The sequence below is a fragment of the Cherax quadricarinatus genome, chromosome 65 (genome assembly GCF_038502225.1).
Source record: "Cherax quadricarinatus isolate ZL_2023a chromosome 65, ASM3850222v1, whole genome shotgun sequence".
Taxonomy (NCBI): domain Eukaryota; kingdom Metazoa; phylum Arthropoda; class Malacostraca; order Decapoda; family Parastacidae; genus Cherax; species Cherax quadricarinatus.
Window position 1 is genome coordinate 856,880 of NC_091356.1, and position 21,183 is coordinate 878,062.

Below are 21,183 nucleotides of genomic sequence, written 5' to 3' on the forward strand. Positions count from 1 at the left end.
TCATCCCTACACCAGAGGCAGGTGTACCCCGTCCCTTGCATATTGTACATACCATGTCTGCCATAGAATTTATCTTAGTTATCAGTGAATGGGATTGCAATTATTATTATTATTATTATTATTATTATTATTATTATTATTATTATTATTATTTCCTTCGAGCACTAAACCCTGATAGGTCATACAGCGCCTGTGGAAATTTTTTTGATTTTCCGAAGCTATAGCGCCTAATAGGTGTTTAATGTGTCGATATGAGTCAAAAATGTATTTGACAATAGGATAGAACCAAGAGTTCCCTTTGCGCATGCGCGGATGTGCGGGGGTATAGGTCGAACTGGGGCACAGGGAGGCGGGAGTGTTTTGAATGTAGTGAGGAGGCTGGGAAAGCATGGAACCAGGAAATTGGCGTTCACGGCGGCCTAAGGATTAATATAGGCCTCCTTTCATAATAGGAAGTGTCGTAACTGTTCCTGGTGGAGAGTGAGGGAACGTGATTCACGGGACCACCGTAATAAGGTGGTAAAATTAGTGAATAATGGTTCGACCGGGTGTGACTGGTGCGCGGCCATGGTGTGTGTCCAGGAGAAATACCCGTGAGTTAATCCTCACTCATCGGCTTCAGATCTTAATGGAGTGACCTCTAATGTGTATAATAATTATGAGACGTTAAATCGTCTTGTGAATGGTAATGTAATCAGTGATAATAACATTAAGTTAAGAGAATGCGGGGTTGTGAAATAGATCGCCCTGCTCCGAGTGAACGCATGATTCTCGTATCGAGGATAGTGAAGTTCATTGAGTCACGACTTCTAAACCGGGACAGACCAACGGATACCTCGTCCTGCTGGAATGATAACCGTGTCGGTGTAGCAGGACATCGAAATGAGATGGTGAATGGAGGAAATAAGGAGTATCAATCACCCACAGTTAAGTAACCCTCCTAGTTATAACAGACTGATACTGGCCAGTTAGGTATGTTGTAACTGGATAGGTTATGAGTGATCCAGCTACATCAAGTGACCACCAGAGAATATCTGGTAAGTGGAGAGATTATGTACAAGTGTTTTCCTTGATGGATATATCCATGTGTGACCTACCCCCCCCCCCTTCATTCAGTTACACTAATATCATCTATACAGTCCACAATTAATTAGTAGCACTGTACTTGTGGGTGCTATCCAATCCATACTGGTCTCGGATAGATATGGATAAGATTGTGAGGTCGAAGGGACCACCTGCCGTGACCAGGGGTGGTTAAGTTTTCTCACATGTCTACACGGGGTGACTACGGTAAACAATATGGTTGTCTCCCAATGAGATGGCTTGTATGTATATAATGTTGAGGTACATAAAGGTAATCACCCTATAAAATTTTCCACATCTGCCCGCTGGTCCTTCCTGAACCGGATGCAATCAGTGAAAAAATTAATTGAATTAATTACTTAATAATTAAGTGACTGATTGAAGGAAGTGGGTATAGGGTACACAAGTTTAATCGATCGTGTGGTGGATGATAATTAGCCCAATTAATTGCTAACACATGTGTGGCTAGGATTTATACAAGAGTAAAGTGCAAGAATTACTCTTATAAGGCGCCTACTTAAGTTGTATAATCAGTGATTAATAATTCTCTAACCATGACTGGATCTGATGGAGTTAATGTGGCTGACAAGTCCGTGGATTTTAGAGTAATGAAAGCATCATTACAGGCTATTAAAGGCCATGTGACGAAGGCATTTGATTTAATGAATCAAAGAACCGTGAACCCTAATGAATTAAACTTATATTTAGATGCTTTAGAGAGTAGACTTGATTGGTACAAATTGTGGTTTAAAGACTGTGAAAGAGATCTGTTGGAGAATTGTGCAGATGGAATGGAAATGAATGTTTTAATTAATCAACATTACGAATTGGAAGAAAACCTGTCTTGTAAAAGTAAGGCTTTGAATAAATTAAAGGGTGTAAGCCAGGCATTGGATCAACCTATTAATGCAAAGGGTGGGTTTGCCAAAACCTCCAGAGTGCGGTCTGGATGAAATCAGGCTAGGTCGGCAGGAATTAATTGTTCAATTGCAGACCAGTCAGCCAAACAGTTCTAAGGATATAACACATAATGACTCTGAAGTATCTGTCAAGTCTCAAAAGGGAAAAATAATCCCAGTGGTAATAATCATAGTTAAGAGTTAAATAGGCACATATCAAGTGACAGGAATCAGTAATAGTGGTTCCTCACATAAAGGTATGAGGAATAAGTACCTCAGTAAGGGTAATCCAGTTAATAAGAGGTCAGGCAAGGAAAGGAGAGACTGTCTCTTCTGCCAGGGTACTCATTTCACTAAAAATTGTAATGCCTATAATTCATGGGATATTAAAGTGGAAAGAATGAAAGAACTTGACAGATTTATCAGATGTCTAGACAATCATAATGTAAAGGATTGTCATACCAAATTGAACATTTGCTATCAATGCAACAAGGGAAGGCACCATACAGTTATGTGCAGGGTTGTATGTGATTCTTATAATAATGGTGACAGTAATGATAATGTTAATAACCCTGACACTACAGTGACTGATGTAAAGGTTGCAGCTAATGGCAATAATGATGGCCTAGCTGAGGTAGCCTTGCCGGCGTTGGATGTAATAATTCAGGATAAAGGGCATAAATCCAAAAGCATGCGGCGTCACTCTCCTCAACACTGGTACAGGCCATGTAATATATGGCAAACTACCGCCTAGTAATAATGACTAGAGGAGGTAGTGAATACAGTCACGGTGTCTTGCCCATAAAAGGTCAACCCAGTACAAGTATTCTTCTATCGAGAATGATGTTGAACCAGTCTAATTTGTGGGAGCTGGACAGCATAGGGATTAATATAAATGAGGAAAGTCCAAATGATTCCTTTACTCAGGAACAATACCTGAAGGATGTTAAATGTGAATCTGGACATTACTGGGTGCGACTTCCGTGGAAGCTCGACCGTCCAGAATTACCTACTAATTATAGGATGGCGTATGGACAGTTAAAGGGCCCAGCTCTGCGAACTGAGCAAGACACCAAAATTGTTGACTGCTTATAATGATATAATTAATAAATAGTTCAATAATAAATTGTTCTTACTTCAGGCGACGATAAATGCACACCTTAAGTGCACAGGTGGTCCACTGAGCGAAGTAATTGGGTAAATAATCTTATGTGGACAATTTCCGGGTGTGACGTCAACTGAAGAGGAACTAATGAGGATATGTGAAGGGGTTAATGAAATAATGCAGTAAGGTGCTGGGACTGACTTGGGGTACTGAGAGAGACTTGTTATTGTTAAAGTCTCATAATTCCAGTATGCCCAATAAATTAATCCAAGGAGCATAGGCTTATGCCCGGTGGCTCGGTGGCCTGGTGGCTAAAGCTCCCGCTTCACACACGGAGGGCCCGGGTTTGATTCCCGGCGGGTGGAAACATTTCGACACGTTTCCTTACACCTGTTGTCCTGTTCACCTAGCAGCAAATAGGTACCTGGGTGTTAGTCGACTGGTGTGGGTCGCATCCTGGGGGACAAGATTTAGGACCCCAATGGAAATAAGTTAGACAGTCCTCGATGACGCACTGACTTTCTTGGGTTATCCTGGGTGGCTAACCCTCCGGGGTTAAAAATCCGAACGAAATCTTATCTTAACAGTAATTAGTCCATTTTGAGGGATCAATAAATATGGATGGCCATGGAGTTGAAGTGCCTATATGCAGTAATATGTTGGGGCTGACTTGGGATACTGAGAGAGACTTGTTATTGTTAGTCTCATAATTCCAGTATGCCCAATAAATTAACCCCGAGAGCATAGACTTAGTGTCACACCTTACAATAAGAGGGAAATTGTTAATACCAGAAGCATGGAGGCTTGAGTGTGCTTTGGATGGAGCCCTACCTGAGGAGTTAACAGGTGGAAAGAATTAATGGGTGATTATGTAAATACCAATGTTGGAGTTCCCAAGCCAGGTGGCCAGTGAAGATGGGAAAATTGTACTCCACATTATGTAAGTCGTCTAGCAACGACCTCCGCCCGGCCGTCGTGTGGAATTTTTTTTTATTTTCCGAAGCTATAACGCTTAATAGGTGTTTAATGTGTCGATATGAGTCAGAAATGTATTACGCTTGTGAAATGAGATTTAATCAGAAATGATCCTGTATAGGTATATTTTGTCCTGACAAACAGTACAGTATATACACTGAGCAGCTCTCAGCTATTTTTGAACGACTAATCAACTACTGTCATCCAAAATACCCAGAACTCACCACATGGAGGTGACTGCTCCTCGAGTTCCAGTGGCATTGTAAGATCCATGTAGCACCTGTCTAGCCAGCAATTTACAGATTTGGGTGTAAGCTGAACCTGCCTAGCATGGGCCAGTAGGCTTGCTGTCGTGTTCCTTCATTCTTGCGTTCTTGTGAGTGGTTGAAAAGCAGAACCAGGATCCAAGACTCCATCACAAATAGGAGAGTACATACATGACAAGAGCTCAGAGTACGACTGTAATCAGATTGAGTACAGGTGGTGCTGGGACGTCACCCGCCAGGGACACATGAAGGACAAAAGAGACGACCATATATAAAATTTCCTTGGGAACTGGTTATGGTGTGTGATGAGTCGAGCTGCTAGTCCACCTTTTTTGTATGTATGTTTTTATGTGTGACCTAATTCATGTCTGCATAAATAACTCATTACGACTGTGACCAGACATAAACATGTAAATTAGTTCATTACCACTGTAACTTGTTCAGCTGTTAAGGGCTTTGCGGCCCAGTCCCTGGACCCATTATATACCTTTGTAATCTTTTGACTACCACCTACAGAATGGATATGGAGTGCATAGTAAATATATTAAATTAACTAACTGTCTACTTTCGGTTCTGTTTATGTGTGACGGGACTAGAGACAAGCTCTAATATGAATTGTTTACATATGTAGTCGATTCACACACAATATATAATAAAATTGACTACATTAATATCGTTATTATCAAGGCACTAATGGGACACTCTCGATTTTGTTATATTTATAGATTAAAGAAGACAATTTTCTGTTTCTTATTCATAAGCCGAAAACTATTTAGGAGTGGATTATTATTATTATTATTATTATTATTATTATTATTATTATTATTATTATTATCATTATTATTATTATTATTATTATTATTATTATTATTATTATTATAAAATGCGTTGTTGAATCTGAAGTTACTACAGCAGATCAAGTGAGATTATGAATGTTGTATAGAGTTGAGAGTAGCAGCCATGACTTGTTCAAGAACCATACAACTTGCACTTTTAAGTTGTGTAATGCGGCACACCAGAGGTTGTGACATGTGTGTGTATATACATGTGTACTCACCTATTTACTCACCTATTTGTGGTTGCAGGGGTCGATTCATAGCTCCTGGCCCCGCCTCTTCACTGATTGCTACTAGGTCCTCTCTCTCCCTGCTCCATGAGCTTTATCATACCTCCCCTTAAAACTATGTATGGTTCCCGCCTCCACTACTTCACTTTCTAGGCTATTCCACGGCTTGACTACTCTATGACTGAAGAAATACTTCCTAACATCCCTTTGATTCATCTGAATCTTCAACTTCCAATTGTGACCTCTTGTGTCTGTGTCCCATCTCTGGAACATCCCGTCTTTGTCCACCTCGTCTATTCCGCGCAGTATTTTATGTCGTTATCATGTCTCCCCTGACCCTCCTGTCCTCCAGTGTCGTCAGGCCGATTTCCCTCAACCTTTCTTCGTAATACAATCCCCGTAGCTCTGGGACTAGTCTTGTTGCAAACCTTTGCACTTTCTCTAATTTCTTGACGTGCTTGACTAGGTGTGGATTCCAAACTGGTGCTGCATACTCCAGTATGGGCCTGACGTAAATGGTATACAGAGTCTTGAACGACTCCTTACTGAGGTATCGGAACGCTATCCGTAGGTTTGCCAGGCGCCCGTATGCTGCAGCAGTTATCTGATTGATGTGCGCCTCAGGAGATATGCTCGGTGTTATACTCACCCCCAGATCTTTTTCCTTGAGTGAGGTTTGCAGTCTTTGGCCATCTAAACTATATTGTGTCTGCGGTCTTCTTTGCCCTTCCCCAATCTTCATGACTTTGCATTTGGCGGGGTTAAACTCAAGGATCCAGTAGCTGGACCAGGCTTGTAGCCTGTCCAGGTCTCTTTGTAGTCCTGCCTGATGTGTGTGTATATACATGTGTGTGTATATACATGTGTGTGTATATACATGTGTGTGTATATACATGTGTGTGTATATACATGTGTGTGTATATACAGCATGAAGAGACACCTGAATAACGTTACTTCTTATTTAGTTTGATAGTATTATGTATCTCATACCCGACCTGTGGGTAGTAATATAAAAATTTAAGATAATGTTCAGCGACTGTGGCCCCATAAATATTACTCCAGGCTAGTCAAAATGCTATTATTATTATTATTATTGTTATTATTATTATTATTATTATTATTATTATTATTATTATTATTATTATTATTATTATTATTATATGGAAGCGCTAAACCTGAAATGGTCATACAGCGCCTGGGGAATAGGAGACAAACAGGTTTGATCATAGGGAGGGAAGGGGAACTCCATTTTTTCGGATCAAGAACTTGTCAGTATGAAGGCCTCCTTCCCCACCTGCACTGATATCTTCGTCCTATAAATGTTCATTTCAAATTATAAATGTTACTCAAATTTTCACCTTTGCCAATTCTTAGAATATTAATGTTGTATATTATTATAAATGTTACTTTATATTTTGATATAGCAATTATATTGAATGTCGTTACCTTCACATATCGTGTGGGTGGCAGTCAAAAAATTATTGAGGCACATAATGGAGCCAGGGACTCAGCCCCAAATTTTTAATAAATAAGGAAGCTACAGGGGTAATGATCTGTTTACAAGTTAATGGTCTTTTTTGTACCAACATGAATTTACTCTCAAAAACATTATAAAGTAAGCTTATACACGGCTGAGTTATTTATAATACTCAATATAATAATAATAATTATTTACTACAAGTACGTGTATAAGGTATACAGTCCTAGCTGACATCAATGACATACTGCTATAAAGAAAGCCGCTTGTTATGCTAAGGTATTTCCCGCAAATTAGGTCAGTTTTGTCCCAGGATGCGACCCATACCAGTCGACTAACACCCAGGTACCCATTTTATTGATGGGTGAACATAGACAACTGGTGTAAGGAAATACGTCCGATGTTTCCATCCCTTCGCCGGGAATCGAACCCGAACCCCTCGCCGTGTGAAGCGAGAGCTTATACCACCACGCCACGGGGCATGGTTACCTGGAGGTTACCTGGAGGTTATTCCGGGGATCAACGCCCCCGCGACCCGGTCCATGACCAGGCCTCCCGATGGATCAGGGCCTGATCAACTAGGCTGTTACTGCTGGCCGCACGCAGTCCAACGTACGAGCCACAGCCCGGCTGATCCGGCACTGACTTTAGGTATCTGTCCAGCTCTCTCTTGAAGGCAGCCAGGGGTTTATTGGCAATTCCCCTAATGCTTGATGGGAGGCTGTTGAACAGTTTTGAGCCCCGGACACTTATGGTGTTTTCTCTTAGTGTACCAATGGCGCCCCTACTTTTTATTGGGGGCATTTTGCATCGCCTGCCCAGTCTTTTACTTTCGTAGGGAGTGATTTCTGTGTGCAGATTTGGGACCATTCCTTCCAAGATTTTCCAAGTGTAGATTATGATATATCTCTCCCTCCTGCGTTCCAACGAGTACAAGTCAAGTGCTTCCAAGCGTTTCCAGTAGTTAAGGTGCTTAACAGAACTTATACGTGCAGTAAAGGATCTCTGTACACTCTCTAGATCTGCGATTTCACCTGCTTTGGATGGAGATGTTAATGTACAGCAGTATTCCAGCCTAGAGAGAATAAGTGATTTGAAAAGGATCATCATTGGCTTGGCATCTCTCGTTTTGAACGTTCTCATTATCCATCATATCATTTTCTTTGTACGTGCGATCGTGGCACTGTTGTGATCCTTGAAAGTGATATCCTCAGACATTACTACTCCCAGGTCCCTTACATTATTTTTCCGCTCTATTGTATGGCCAGAGTCTGTAGTATACTCTGTTCTAGTTATTATCTCCTCCAGTTTTCCATAACGGAGTATGGTTGAATAATGACAAGTTTAAGTAGTTGTGTGTTATTTACGATAGAAAAAGTAAGGGTATTTCCAGAATTGCTGGTTATATGCCACAATGGATAAAATACTGACATTTCTTGAACATTTGTAAGTTAGTTGTTTCTGAATTCTGAGAACATAATAACGCAGAGAGCAACATTAGTTCCTTTGACAAAGTTTACATTTGGTTATGTCTACGGTACATCAACTGGTAGTGCAAACTCCCAGAGATACCTGTAACCCAAGTACCAGCCGAAACCTGGCAGTAGTGACACCCAAGAATCTGTTGATTTTGTTAGATGTGGCTCCTCTTGCGTGATGGTGATGATAGATGGACTGACTACTGTCAATCTTCCTCTGTCACAAGTTAATGAAATTCAAAGTTCTTTTAGATTCATTGTTCTCAAACTACTAGCTGACACCTCAATGTTGCAACTAGTCCCTCCTTAAAGGCATAAGTCTTAGCTAGTTCACCAGTTATACTATGTATCTGAAGACCAGTGTGAGAGAGAATCCACAAAACGTGTGCTTTGGCTCTACTCTTACATTTCTTCCGTACCTTAGTCTAGATTCTGACACGAGTGCCATACTTGACACTCATTGAGGTAACAACATTTATGAATGATAGATCACTATGAATATATATGAATTAAATAAGTATGACGAACAGTTCAGTTTGTAGGTTAGAAGCCCAGTTGTCGCTGCATGCTTTAATTTGTATGTATGAGCTATGGTTGTGTGTTAACAACAGTGGCATTACCACCTGCACCAGTAAGCTGGTGAACACAACCATCAACGCTAAAATATCAGTACAAATTAAAGCATTATGCTTGGCTTCAAGAGGAAGCTTTGCGATCTAATAAGTTTCTTTGGGGAAAAGAGATAGTGATTTGGAAATTTTGCCATGGTACGAGGAAGTGTCAGTTCCAGTTTTCATGATCCATTTGGAAGAGTGCTTACTTGTGGTCATGAACGTTTGGCTTCTGTGCAAGAGTATATTAACATTAATGAAGGCATTTCTTTCAGTGACTCGGTTTCTGAGGCTTCGAATATTAAGCTTTATTAATTTATCTCCAAATAATTTAGGTCCATCGATGATCGTCTCGCGAAATATAACCAAGTTAAAAAAAAACATTTCCTTATAACAGACAATATACTCCAACTAATAATCTTACCTAATACAATAGTCTGTCGCAAGATGGTTCTAACAGAAAATAAAAGTGTTTTTAAGCTTTACGATTTACCAACCAATTACATTTACGAGAAAAAAGGATTCTAAATCGGAAAATCTTATTTTTATAATGTGCCAAATAATTGTTTTAAGACAGAATTCCTTTAAATTGTAATATTTTAACTATAGAGGAGAAAATGTGAGTGAAGTGAACGTTAAGGTCAAGAGACAGGTATTGTGAATATAGTCATGAAGACATGTTAAACCCCGCAGAGGTTATGGTGTCCGTCTGAGTATGCAGTCAGGCTGACACACAGGTATGTATACAGACTGACACAGGTATATTTACAGTCAGACTGACACAGGTATGTACACAGTCAGGCTGACACACAGGTATGTATACAGACTGACACAGGTATGTTTACAGTCAGGCTGACACAGGTATGTATACAGTCAGGCTGACACACAGGTATGTATACAGACTGACACAGGTATGTTTACAGTCAGGCTGACACAGGTATGTACACAGTCAGGCTGACACAGAGGTATGTATACAGTCTGACACCGCAGTTCCTGGGAATGAAAGGTAATTAGGTTTGATCGAAGGAAGGGGGGTAAGTCAAATTCCTTGGATCACGAGCCCTTCAGATCCATCACGGCACCCCTCTTCATACATGGCTCATTTGAATAGCATATATTTATACATGTTAGCAAATGAGATTCCTTGACGCTGGTGCGGGGGGGGGGGCTCTTGATCCAAAGAATTGGACCTGATCTTCTTTTTCTTGGATCGAGTCTGATTTCCTTCATTTCCCTCAAGCTGTGTATGATGCCTATGGATTTAACGTTTCTCTTATGAATACTAATAATAATAATGGTTAATGAGGACTAGCAACTGAGCATATTGTGACTGAGCACTTGGCAGGTAAGTCCCTCAGAGTGCGAGAAACTTGTCTGAGTTTGGAGTCATTATTAGCTGGAATGTATCAGGTGTTACTTTGATGATCATTAACCGTGAACACATTCACTCACCGTAAAAACTACTCAGTGATCACCGTGGAAATATTAATTGGTTCCAGTTTCTCAAAATATCCTCAGGAAATTCGTGGAAATCATACGTTTGTCTGTTATATATTTCTTAATATTGTCTTCGTGATATAAAAATCTAGAGAGGTTATAAAATAATGAAAACAATGTTGTTAGCAAAGGCAATCAAATAAAGTTTTATTTTGGTACATCTGTAGCACCTTGTTGTCTTCTCGGGATTATAATGATATAATTCTCTCCTCGGCCTGTACATTCATCTGGATCACCAATTTACAACCAAATGAGGAAATTCTCTTTCACTGGAACTGCCATGATGGACACTAGAACTCAGGATTTAATGGCTGTTGGCTGCAGGTGAGTCATTAAAGCTGTCATTTACCTCTACGAGGATAATCAGTAACACAGTAACATGAGTACCATAAGAGGATATAGGTAAGTACTGGGGTGGCAATAGAGTTGTAAATGAGTGGAACAAACTCCCAGGTTGCGCCAATGAGGCAAGAACTTTGGATTCTTTAAATGTAGGTTGAGCGGGTACATGAGTGAGTGTGAGTTGGACCTGCCTAGCATGGACCAGTAGATCTGTTGCAGTGTTCGTTCTCGTGTTACATATGCAGATTCCTGTGAGATTTCTTGAAAGTGAAGCAACAGGCAGACTGCCAGAGACGGTCAGGGTCCTGCATGCAGTCACTGTGACTCTAGTGACTGTGAAACTTCTCAGTTATCAGATCACAAGTCATGCTGGATGACACCACACACATGAGCAGTGACGCAGCACATAACCAAGGAAAAAAAAATTTCACATAGCTTCACTGGTATCAGTCTCACTAGTAGTGACTGGCTTGATCAGGGTTTCTAGGAAGACCTTTGTTTTCAATAACTGATCTTCAAACTGCTGTGGATTAGTACCAGGTGGTGTACATGCAAGAAATTCTTAACTTTCGATTTTCACCGCCAGTTGTTTCACTACATCTGTGACGTGAAGCAACTTAGTGCAGATATTGAAGAATTAGACACATGTGCAACATCTGGGTATCTTTATTTGTAGGCGTTTCAGTGGCTTTATCAATATAAATTCAAGGACATAATAGGAAGAATATAACTATATATAAAAGATGAGGTAATCATTCCTTCAGCAAATATTAAGGTGTAAACCCGTCAAGTCTCGTGGTGGCTTCATTCACTCGCAGATGAAATAATTTTTTCACAGTAACTTTTAATGTGGATCTTTGTACCTCTGAAAGGAGGTGCCTTGATGGCGGTAAGGGGCTCTTGATCCAAGGAGCTGGACTTATCCTCCCCTTCTTGGGATTGAACCTGAATGCCTTCTATTCCCCAAGTGCTATATGACCCCTACGGGTGTAGTGCTTCTCCATGATTAAAATAAAATATTGGTCTTTATTAAGGTTCCAGATATTACATTCAACTTGGTAAAGGACGGCATTTATAAAAGGAATATTGTTATTATTGTTTTAATTAATTAATTTTGCTTGTTATTGCAAAAAAAATAATAACGTTATATTAACTGTATTCACCATTGTATATTTTTGCTGACGTATCACTGTGTCTTTATAAGTCTACATTTTTACCTTAACTTATTATGATTAATCAACATTACGTTGTCTTACCTATGAATCAGTTCGTAGGAGACTTTTTAAAAGTAATTCGTATCTATTGAATTAAAAAATAGAGAGTATATAAAAATCGTGTGGGATATAATTAAGCCTCGCTGATACAATTACGACCTTGAAGATTGAGACACTTATGCAACATATGGGAATCTTTATTCAGGAAACGTTTCGCCACAGAGTGGCTTCATCAGTCCAATACAAAGTAGAAGGGTGTAAGGAGAGGAGTTTGAGGTAATCAGTCCCTCAGCCTGGAGTCGATGTGTTCAGTCCATCAATCTTGTAGAATGTACAGCATAGGGCCGTAGACGTGGCTTATATACTGTAGTCATGTGAGGCGAAGCAGGAGGAAGCGGGGTTATAGTGGTACCATCCACTAGTCGAAGTAGGTCTTGGACAAGTGTTGAAGAATTCTTTGTAACAAGATCCCATGATGCTGCAGTGTCTGACATGGGATCTTGTTACAAAGAATTCTTCAACACTTGTTCAACCTTTGAACGAAGACCTACTTCGACTAGTGGATGGTACCACTATGACCCCGCCTCCCCCTGCTTCGCCTCACCTGACTACAGTATATAAGCCACGTCTACGGCCCTATGCTGTACATTCTACAAGATTGATGGACTGAACACATCGACTCCAGGCTGAGGGACTGATTACCTCAAACTCCTCCTCTCCTTACACCCTTCTACTTTGTATTGGACTGATGAAGCCACTCTGTGGCGAAACATTTCCTGAATAAAGATTCCCATATGTTGCATAAGTGTCTCAATCTTCAACATGTCGGTTTTTCAAACCATTCATCACAATTACGACCTTGTTGACACAGACCATCATTTGTTATGGACAAATTTTTATGGAGCAGGGATGAACTCTGGCACATTTAATATCTCCTTGAAGTATTACAGGGATATTAAGTTATAAATATTACCTTTGTATACCTACGGTATAATGATTATATGCAATTTGTAATTTGTCGATTATAAATACAATTTACATAAATGTGATGTAAAACCTCTGTGTACGATTTAATCTGAATAAGTCAGTTATAGTTTCTCACTTCACCTTATCTAAAGTTCATTAGAGTCACATTATTATTATTATTCTTTAATCATTCATGGGGAGTGCTAAACCTGTAGGGGGATTGTTTAGCTCATAGGGAAGATAATCAGGTTCGATCCAAGAAAAAGGATGATAACTCTCAGTTCCCTGAGCAAGAGTCCCTCACGGGGGGGGCAGCGTCAGAGTCCCTCACGGGGGGCAGCGTCGGAGTCCATCACGAGGGGCAGCGTCAGAGTCCATCACGGGGGGCAGCGTCAGAGTCCATCACGGGGGGCAGCGTCAGAGTCCCTCACGGGGGGCAGCGTCAGAGTCCCTCACGAGGGGCAGCGTCAGAGTCCCTCACGGGGGGGCAGCGTCAGAGTCCCTCACGAGGGGCAGCGTCAGAGTCCCTCACGGGGGGCAGCGTCAGAGTCCCTCACGAGGGCCAGCGTCAGAGTCCCTCACGAGGGGCAGCGTCAGAGTCCATCACGAGGGGCAGCGTCAGAGTCCCTCACGAGGGGCAGCGTCAGAGTCCCTCACGAGGGGCAGCGTCAGAGTCCCTCACGGGGGGGCAGCGTCAGAGTCCCTCACGAGGGGCAGCGTCAGAGTCCCTCACGAGGGGCAGCGTCACACAGAGTACCGAGAGATTAATTAGCAGAGAAGCTCCTTCCGGTTATGGGAAAGTTTAAGCTAAGTTTTGGGAATCTAAGTTGAATGATTAGTTATACTGGATGGTTATTGTTTTCTTTATTTTCTTCAACAGAGGCTGTGGCTGGTGATATTAATTGTCGCTGAAGTGAGTTCATTTGTGGACCCGCCTCCCCTCACTCTGCCCGGGGATGTTATTATTGGTGAGTCACATTATTATTATTATTATTATTATTATTATTATTATTATTATTATTATTATTATTATTATTATTATTATTATTATTATATTTTGAGGGAAGCGCTAAACTCGGGGTCATGCTGGGCCTGGGGAATGGGACGTAATCAGCCCCAATTATATTTTTTCATAAATCTGTTTGATGTTTTTAAAAGCAGTTGTGATAAGACATGTTCAGTGATTGTGTTGTTGAAGAGCATTTTTATAATTCACTAAAAATATCAGACTGAAAAGAGGTGATAGAGCCTAGAGGACCGAAAGTGTTAGAATATGATTTTTAGATTTAGATTTTGCCACCGAAGTGGCTAGTTTATTGTGCACCCCATATCCATCCTGTGGACGGTAGCGCGAGAGCATATGGATACACAAAAGGCCTAGGAACTAGGCCCCAAAGGGTTAACAGGAATACATATGGATTTATATCTACATATCTATAGTTCACTTATCTGTTACAAGCAAATTTAGGAAATTTGCTTAGTATATCTGGTATCTTATTTTCATTAATAAGATATCTTGACATGTCACATAGGTTATTATACTGTCTGTCTCTGTATTCCTCAATGAGTGGACAATTAAGCACATAGTGTTCAAGAGAGTGACCATATGCCTGATCACATAATTTACATTTAGTTTGATCATCATCTGTGTGTCTCCCAAACTGCCAGAAGTACTTGTAACCAAGCCAAAGCCTGGCCACTACAACATCAGTCAGTCTGTTCACATTGCAAGTTGCTCCATAAACATACTTATCTACGTTCATGTTATCATAGTGGGTTATAGATCTACTCAGGCTTCTAACTGCATTCCTATAACAATCATTTTCATTATTTACTTCTCTCCTAATATTATTCCTAATGCTAGACACAGTTATACCAAAGTTATATTCTACATTCTCCTTCTCGATACTCTTCTTGGCTAACATATCAACTTTATCATGAAGGAGTAATCCAATGTGTGATGGGATCCACAGCAATTGTACATTAATTCCTTTGTCCCTAATTTTTGAGTATCTATACCTGGCTTCCCCAATGAGCATGTTGTTGGAGTCATTATATGAGCCAAGAGCCTTCAATGATGACATAGAATCAGTAATGATGATAGAGTCAAGCTCAGTGTCATAGGTTAGCTTCAGCGCCATTAGGATTGCAAACAATTCAGTTTGCAGTGTAGACGCCCAGTTGTTAATTCTTATGCCTAACTCAACAAATTTATTATCGTTCTTAACTAGGGAGGTGGCAACAAGAGCAGATGCAGCCCTGCCAGAAGACTCCTGTTTAGATCCATCAGTGTATATAACTTGTGATAACTTGTTACTACCAGCTAGGTGAGAAATTTCTTCTTGAGCAGTTGCTCTAACAAGAGATTTAAGGAAGGGATTACTAGCAATGAGCTTCTTGGGAGGGACTTGTAGGTATGTGATATTAAATGAACACATCTTCCATGGAGGGGTGAAATGCTCTTGTTGCCTACAGTGATACAGTTCATGCAGGTTATAAAACTTAATGCAATTGCACGTTTTCACAATCCATTTAGATCTGTGTGTATTTACCTCTAGACACTTGGTAAGATTCACTGTGACAGTGTCTGGTTCGTTTCTCAACATTCTAATACCGAGTACAGTGTTAATTTCAACAATCCTATCACTGATACTAGAAATACCAAGCTCCTTCCTCATGTTAAGAACTTTTGTAGATCTGGGACAGCCAAGAATAATCCTGAGAGCTTCATTTTGCATTAACTCCAAGGGTCGGAGAGAACTTTCTCTAGCTAATATCAACATGAGAGCAGCATAATCAATTAAGGACCTAACATAGGCTATGTACATCATTCTCACGATTCTCACATTTGCACCATAGTTGGGATTGTAGCCAGCAACAGCTTTGAGAGCATTTAGCCTAGCTTTACATTTCTTGTTTAGCTGTGGTATAGTGGATTTGTTAAAGGGTACATCTACACCAAGATATCTGTAAGTTTTAACGTAGCTAATGATTTCACCCTGCAAATAGATGGGTGGGGGATGTCGTTTGCTTGTTAATATCTTAGTTTTAGAGGAAGATATTATGAGGCCTAGTCGATTACAAATTGCTTGAACTTCATTAAGAATGGTATTCATCTTCTTATGCCCTGTTGTATGGATCATGATATCATCAGCATAGCTTATAGCTATATGTTTAGGTGAGGCAGGTAGAGCATTTAGGAGAGCATTAATCAGAATATTAAATAGCATGGGACTAAGAACTCCTCCCTGCGGTGTACCTAAAGACATTTCTTTAGAATCACTTCTGAAGCCTTGGTAAAGGACAGAGGATACTCTATTTGACAGGTATCCTATTATCCAGCAGAGTAAGCTACCACCAATATTCATTTTGGCTAGTTCATGTAGTATAACGGTTCTGTTCGCAATATCAAATGCAGATTTTAGATCAAGAAAAGTGGTAAAACTAGTAGAGGTGTGTGCAGTGAGAAAGGTGGAAATACAGTTCTGCACACTTTTACCTTTCATGAACCCATAGAGGTAGGGGGAAAGTTGATCTCTGATTCTGTAGTACAGTCTGTTAAGCATCATTCTTTCAAAAGTTTTACAAAGACAACTAGTTAAGGAGATCGGCCTAAATGTATCAGGCTGTTGGGGCTTAGGGATAGGCACAATGAGACTATTGGTCCAGGAAGTAGGAAGAACGCCCTCAATGTAACTGAGATTATACAGTGCCAACAAAGGGTTATCAGGCACGTGCCTTAGGGTTCTGAGAATATCATAGGTTATACCATCCTCTCCAGGAGCAGTTGATCGACCTTTGGTTAATGCATTATCTAATTCATACTCGGTAAAGAGGCAATCACTCTCATCAATATTTTGGCTCATAAAATTAATCAGTTTCAACATTTCTTCAGAAGTACTCTCTAAATTTTTTCTAATATGAGATGGAAGGCTTTCATGCCTGGATGTTTTGGACCAGTCATTTATGAGGTCATTTGCTTTTTCAAGAGGAAAGGGATGAGCAACATTGCCAGTCTTTTTCCTGGTTATTTTATTTATACCTTTCCAAGCCAAACTCAAAGGGGTGGACCTATTTAATCCACTAACAAACTGTTCCCATTCCTGTTGCCTAAGTTCTTCCTTTCTATTCCTTGCATTTGTTAGTGCAGCTTGGAACGTTCTGAGCAGGTCTGGGGTTCTACATTCACGGTATACTTTACCAATCCTCCTAGCTGCATGTGTTAGATTGCGCAGCTGTGGATCATTATAGTATTTACATTGGTTTTTATTGTTATTTATAGTGGAGGGTTTTTGTTTCCTATTCCTGCCCACTTGATCTGTGAGAACACTCTCAATAGTGGTAATTAAATCATCATTAAATTTTTGTGTGCCAATGGGCTCGTAATTCTTATACCATTGATCCAAGTGGTTAATAAAGTTGTCTCTGTGTTCTGGTTTGAGAATAAGTTTCCTCCTTCTGTATTTAGCTCCTTGATTGCTGGAGATGTGATCAAGATTGACAGTTGTTAGTCTTGGGAAGTGATCAGATAGAAGATCATCAACTATGACAGAGTCATGCATCGTATATGATGTATTAAATCCAAGACACAGATCTAGTATGCCACCATATATGTGAGTAGGCTCAGTAGTGCCCACAATTCGAACATTATCATGCTCATTTAGCAATCTCACTAGTTTAGTTCCATTGGTGTTTGTTATAGACCCACCAATATTCTTATGTCTGGCATTAAAATCTCCAAGAATGATGGTAGGTTCACTATTGATGCGATCTGGTAAAGCATCAGGTCGAAGCTGGTTCGCTGGGGCATAGAGATTAAAAATGTTTATGGAAAAATCGCCTGCATATACTTTGACACCATGATACTGCATGTTAACTCGACTCTGCAAGGAAAGGAGTGAATGTGGCAAGCTCTTTCTGACATACATCACACAACAGTTGGTTGACCTTAGGTTATAAGCTGCATATCCAGGCAAGTTTGGTGGAGGTGCTCCATCTTTCAATCTACATTCCTGCAAACAGATGACATCAATATTCTTGGTTGCACTAATATGATGTAAGTCAGGCAACCGCTTCCTGATGGAAGCAATGTTCCATGAAAAGATTTGTAATGTATCCATTGTAGTGAGTTATTACAATCTCTTGCTCATAAGATGGTAAAACTATTATGCTTTGACTACAGTGTGCAGATACTTAAGAGCAAATAGCATAGTTTGTACGTCTTTATCTTCAGGACCTTTATTTTTAAGCATTTTTCGGCATTTTGGCAGCCAGTGATAAGGCAATTTTTGAAGGCAAGAGTTATGGGCTTCTTTCTCACAAATTGCTGGAAGCTGAACGGAGATTGCTGCACTTTTGACATCATCACCATGCTCAAGAGCATCATCCTGATTACATATATTTATTAAACTTGTCAGGATCTGTTCAAGATGCTCAATTTTTTTCTGGAAAGTTGTTATAATATGAGGAAGGTCAGGCGAATCCAATGCCTCTCCGGAGGATGGCACTTCTGGGTTAGTGCTTTCTTTAACACCTATCACCTTAACAGGTACCATGGTTACATTAGTGTTCTCTGTTTCATCATTCATTGCAGGTAGGTCCTGTGCATCTGACTCATCTCCAATTTCCAGGGAGGTTACCTGTGTGGTGTCCGTCTGACTGTTGTAGTTGTGTGTATTGGGAGAAATGACAAACTCATCCCCATATTCAGGTGTAGCCATAGGTATCTGTAGTGGCAGACCAGTAGTTCCATATGTGCTAGCAGGGATGGCTAGCTCCTCCACAGCTGGTGTGTGTGATGGCATTCTGGTATCACCAGAATCCTTTGCAGTGAGGTGGGGTTCTTGCACACTTTGCAGAGGTTCAGTCTCAGATCTGGCTGTGGTAGACTGGATGGCCCCATCCTCAGTTACCATTAAAGGACTGTTATCAGGTTTACATCGAAGGTTGTTTGGGTTCTGACTGCAGTCCTTGTGGGAAACTGTAACCCCAACTTCTTTACAGTTAATACACTTAAATTTTCGGCTGTCAGGGCCTACTGTGCATTCTCTAGTGGAATGTTTCCCAGCACACTTACCACACCAAGAATGTAGTATTCCACAGTCTACTGCAACATGGCCATAGTGCTGGCATTTGTAACACCTACGTTTAGGGGGTAGGTACACTTCGATGTTTAGGAAACGTAAACCATGCACCCAGATATTCCGGGGGAGGGGCACAGGACCCACCCAACTGGCAATAATTTGGGATTTTCCTTTAAGTCTTTTAGGCTTGATGATATGCTCACTTAGAGTCAGATGGGATGGGTCCATGCAGAGAGGGTATCCAAAGATTATGATACTGACCCATTTTTTAAAGTGGTGAGTGTCTGATGGAGGTCGGAGCAGCTTAATATCCCCATAAGGTGTACTAAGTAGATCATTAATCAGCTCTTTATTCTGTTCCACAAACACAAAGTTGTGTGTGTTTTTCCTAAATTGGATCCTTGAGTTAGGATGCTTGTTTACAGCTTCCATTAGCCATGCACACTTAGCAGGCAGCGGGGTGTTGTCAGGGAAGTTCAGCTTAACACATTCTTCCTTTGAAGAAAGACTTCTTGCAGCCTCTGTGCACCAAGGACGTTTAGTATCACATTGTGTACGAGTCAAGTGAGTCTGACTACGTCGACGCTCTAGCCCTTTCTCACTTTTTCTCTTTTGTTTACTTTTAAAGGTCTGGAAGCTATCTTCATTTCCATCACCTGCAGAAATAGGTTCCTCTATGACAGTTGCCATGTTTGCCAGTGATGATATCTGGTGTAAGACTCACAACACAAGAATTCCTCGCTTATCTTTCCCTTATAGCTTATGCAAGAGCAAATATTCACTACAAAGTCAGAAGTCCAAAATAGATCACAAGACACAAGTGCTCAAGTTCAATGAACACCTCCAACCATACTCAACCCAGACCACCACCACTCAATACGACACACACCCCACCAAAAACACTCAGAGACCTCTTGTATGTGTGGTAATAATATGGTACATATAATGATATAATAGATGGTACAGGCGAGGTCTTACACCTTATCACAAATTACAAAGATGAAAAGAGAGAGAGAGAGAGAGAGAGAGAGAGAGAGAGAGAGAGAGAGAGAGAGAGAGAGAGAGAGAGAGAGAGAGAGAGAGAGAGAGAGAGAGAGAGAGAGAGAGAGAGAGAGAGAGAGAGAAACAAAGTAGGTAATATTGAGCATAAAATTAGAATTCTGACATACATCACATTAAACATGAGGTTCAAATTCAATGATAACTTCCACTTGAGTTAGTTCAGGCTACTGCCACCTAATGTACCTCACTGAAATAATAATATAGCAGACATCACAATGAATGCTGAAGACAACCTCTTACCCCAACCATAGATTGTAAACAGTATTACTAAAAAAAAAAAAAAAAAAAAAAAAAACTAGGTAATGTTACAATGACAATGAGATAAATCACTCTGGTCGACTTCCTTGGTCCATCCTGGGTAACTCACACGTTACTATGTTATACATGTATGCAAGCATAAGTGTGCAGCTGTAGATAGATGAACCAGTACCTAAACAATCTCACTTACACACGCGTTACTATGTATGACAAGTGTTACCAAGTACACCAAGTGTACACTTTATCACTTAGAATACACTTTTGTTGATGTAAATATAGGTGAGAGTGCTACACCGCTGGTCGTAATAAACACACTCAACTTCTGGTAAAAAAAAAATAATTGGTATATAACTGAGAGGTGAGCATCTGTATATCTGCTGACAACTTACTTTAATCTCCATCAGTGCTGGCTTTTTGGACACCCTACTAAATGTTGCAGGTCGTGCACAGAATGCCCTGTCTGTACCTTCCATACTCGTGTTAAATCTTGCCAACTGTGTACCGCTAGTTTGAATTGTGCTGGGGCTCATCCCTCCAGCTTCCGTTAGCGTCCTGTATTCTTTACTGAATACGAGATGAGCCACTTAAAGTAGAATCAGGGCGTGTACGGGCAGACCATAGACCATCCTTGTAGAACTGGTCTGCCCAGAGGTTATGTTCACATGGATTCTTGACTTATATTTGACACAGCAATTCTCCTCTATTTGGTGTGCCTAAATTTGAGTCTCTTCTGAAACTTCTACCTTGGCTTCTAATTCCATGCAGTCTACACAATCTGCTCTTCTTGCTCCTCATCTGTAG

At 40.5% G+C, this 21,183-nt stretch overlaps 1 protein-coding gene across 1 annotated transcript in view; it reads left to right on the forward strand.

The window, feature by feature from the left end:
• The window catches only part of LOC128700567 (metabotropic glutamate receptor 2), a 161,519-nt gene that overhangs the window by 77,528 nt on the left and 62,808 nt on the right, over window positions 1–21,183 (forward strand). Inside the window, exon 2 of the mRNA XM_070098839.1 lies at window positions 13,860–13,947. Within this exon, the coding sequence (XP_069954940.1) occupies window positions 13,860–13,947 (88 nt within the window). The remainder of the gene's footprint in view (window positions 1–13,859; window positions 13,948–21,183) is intronic.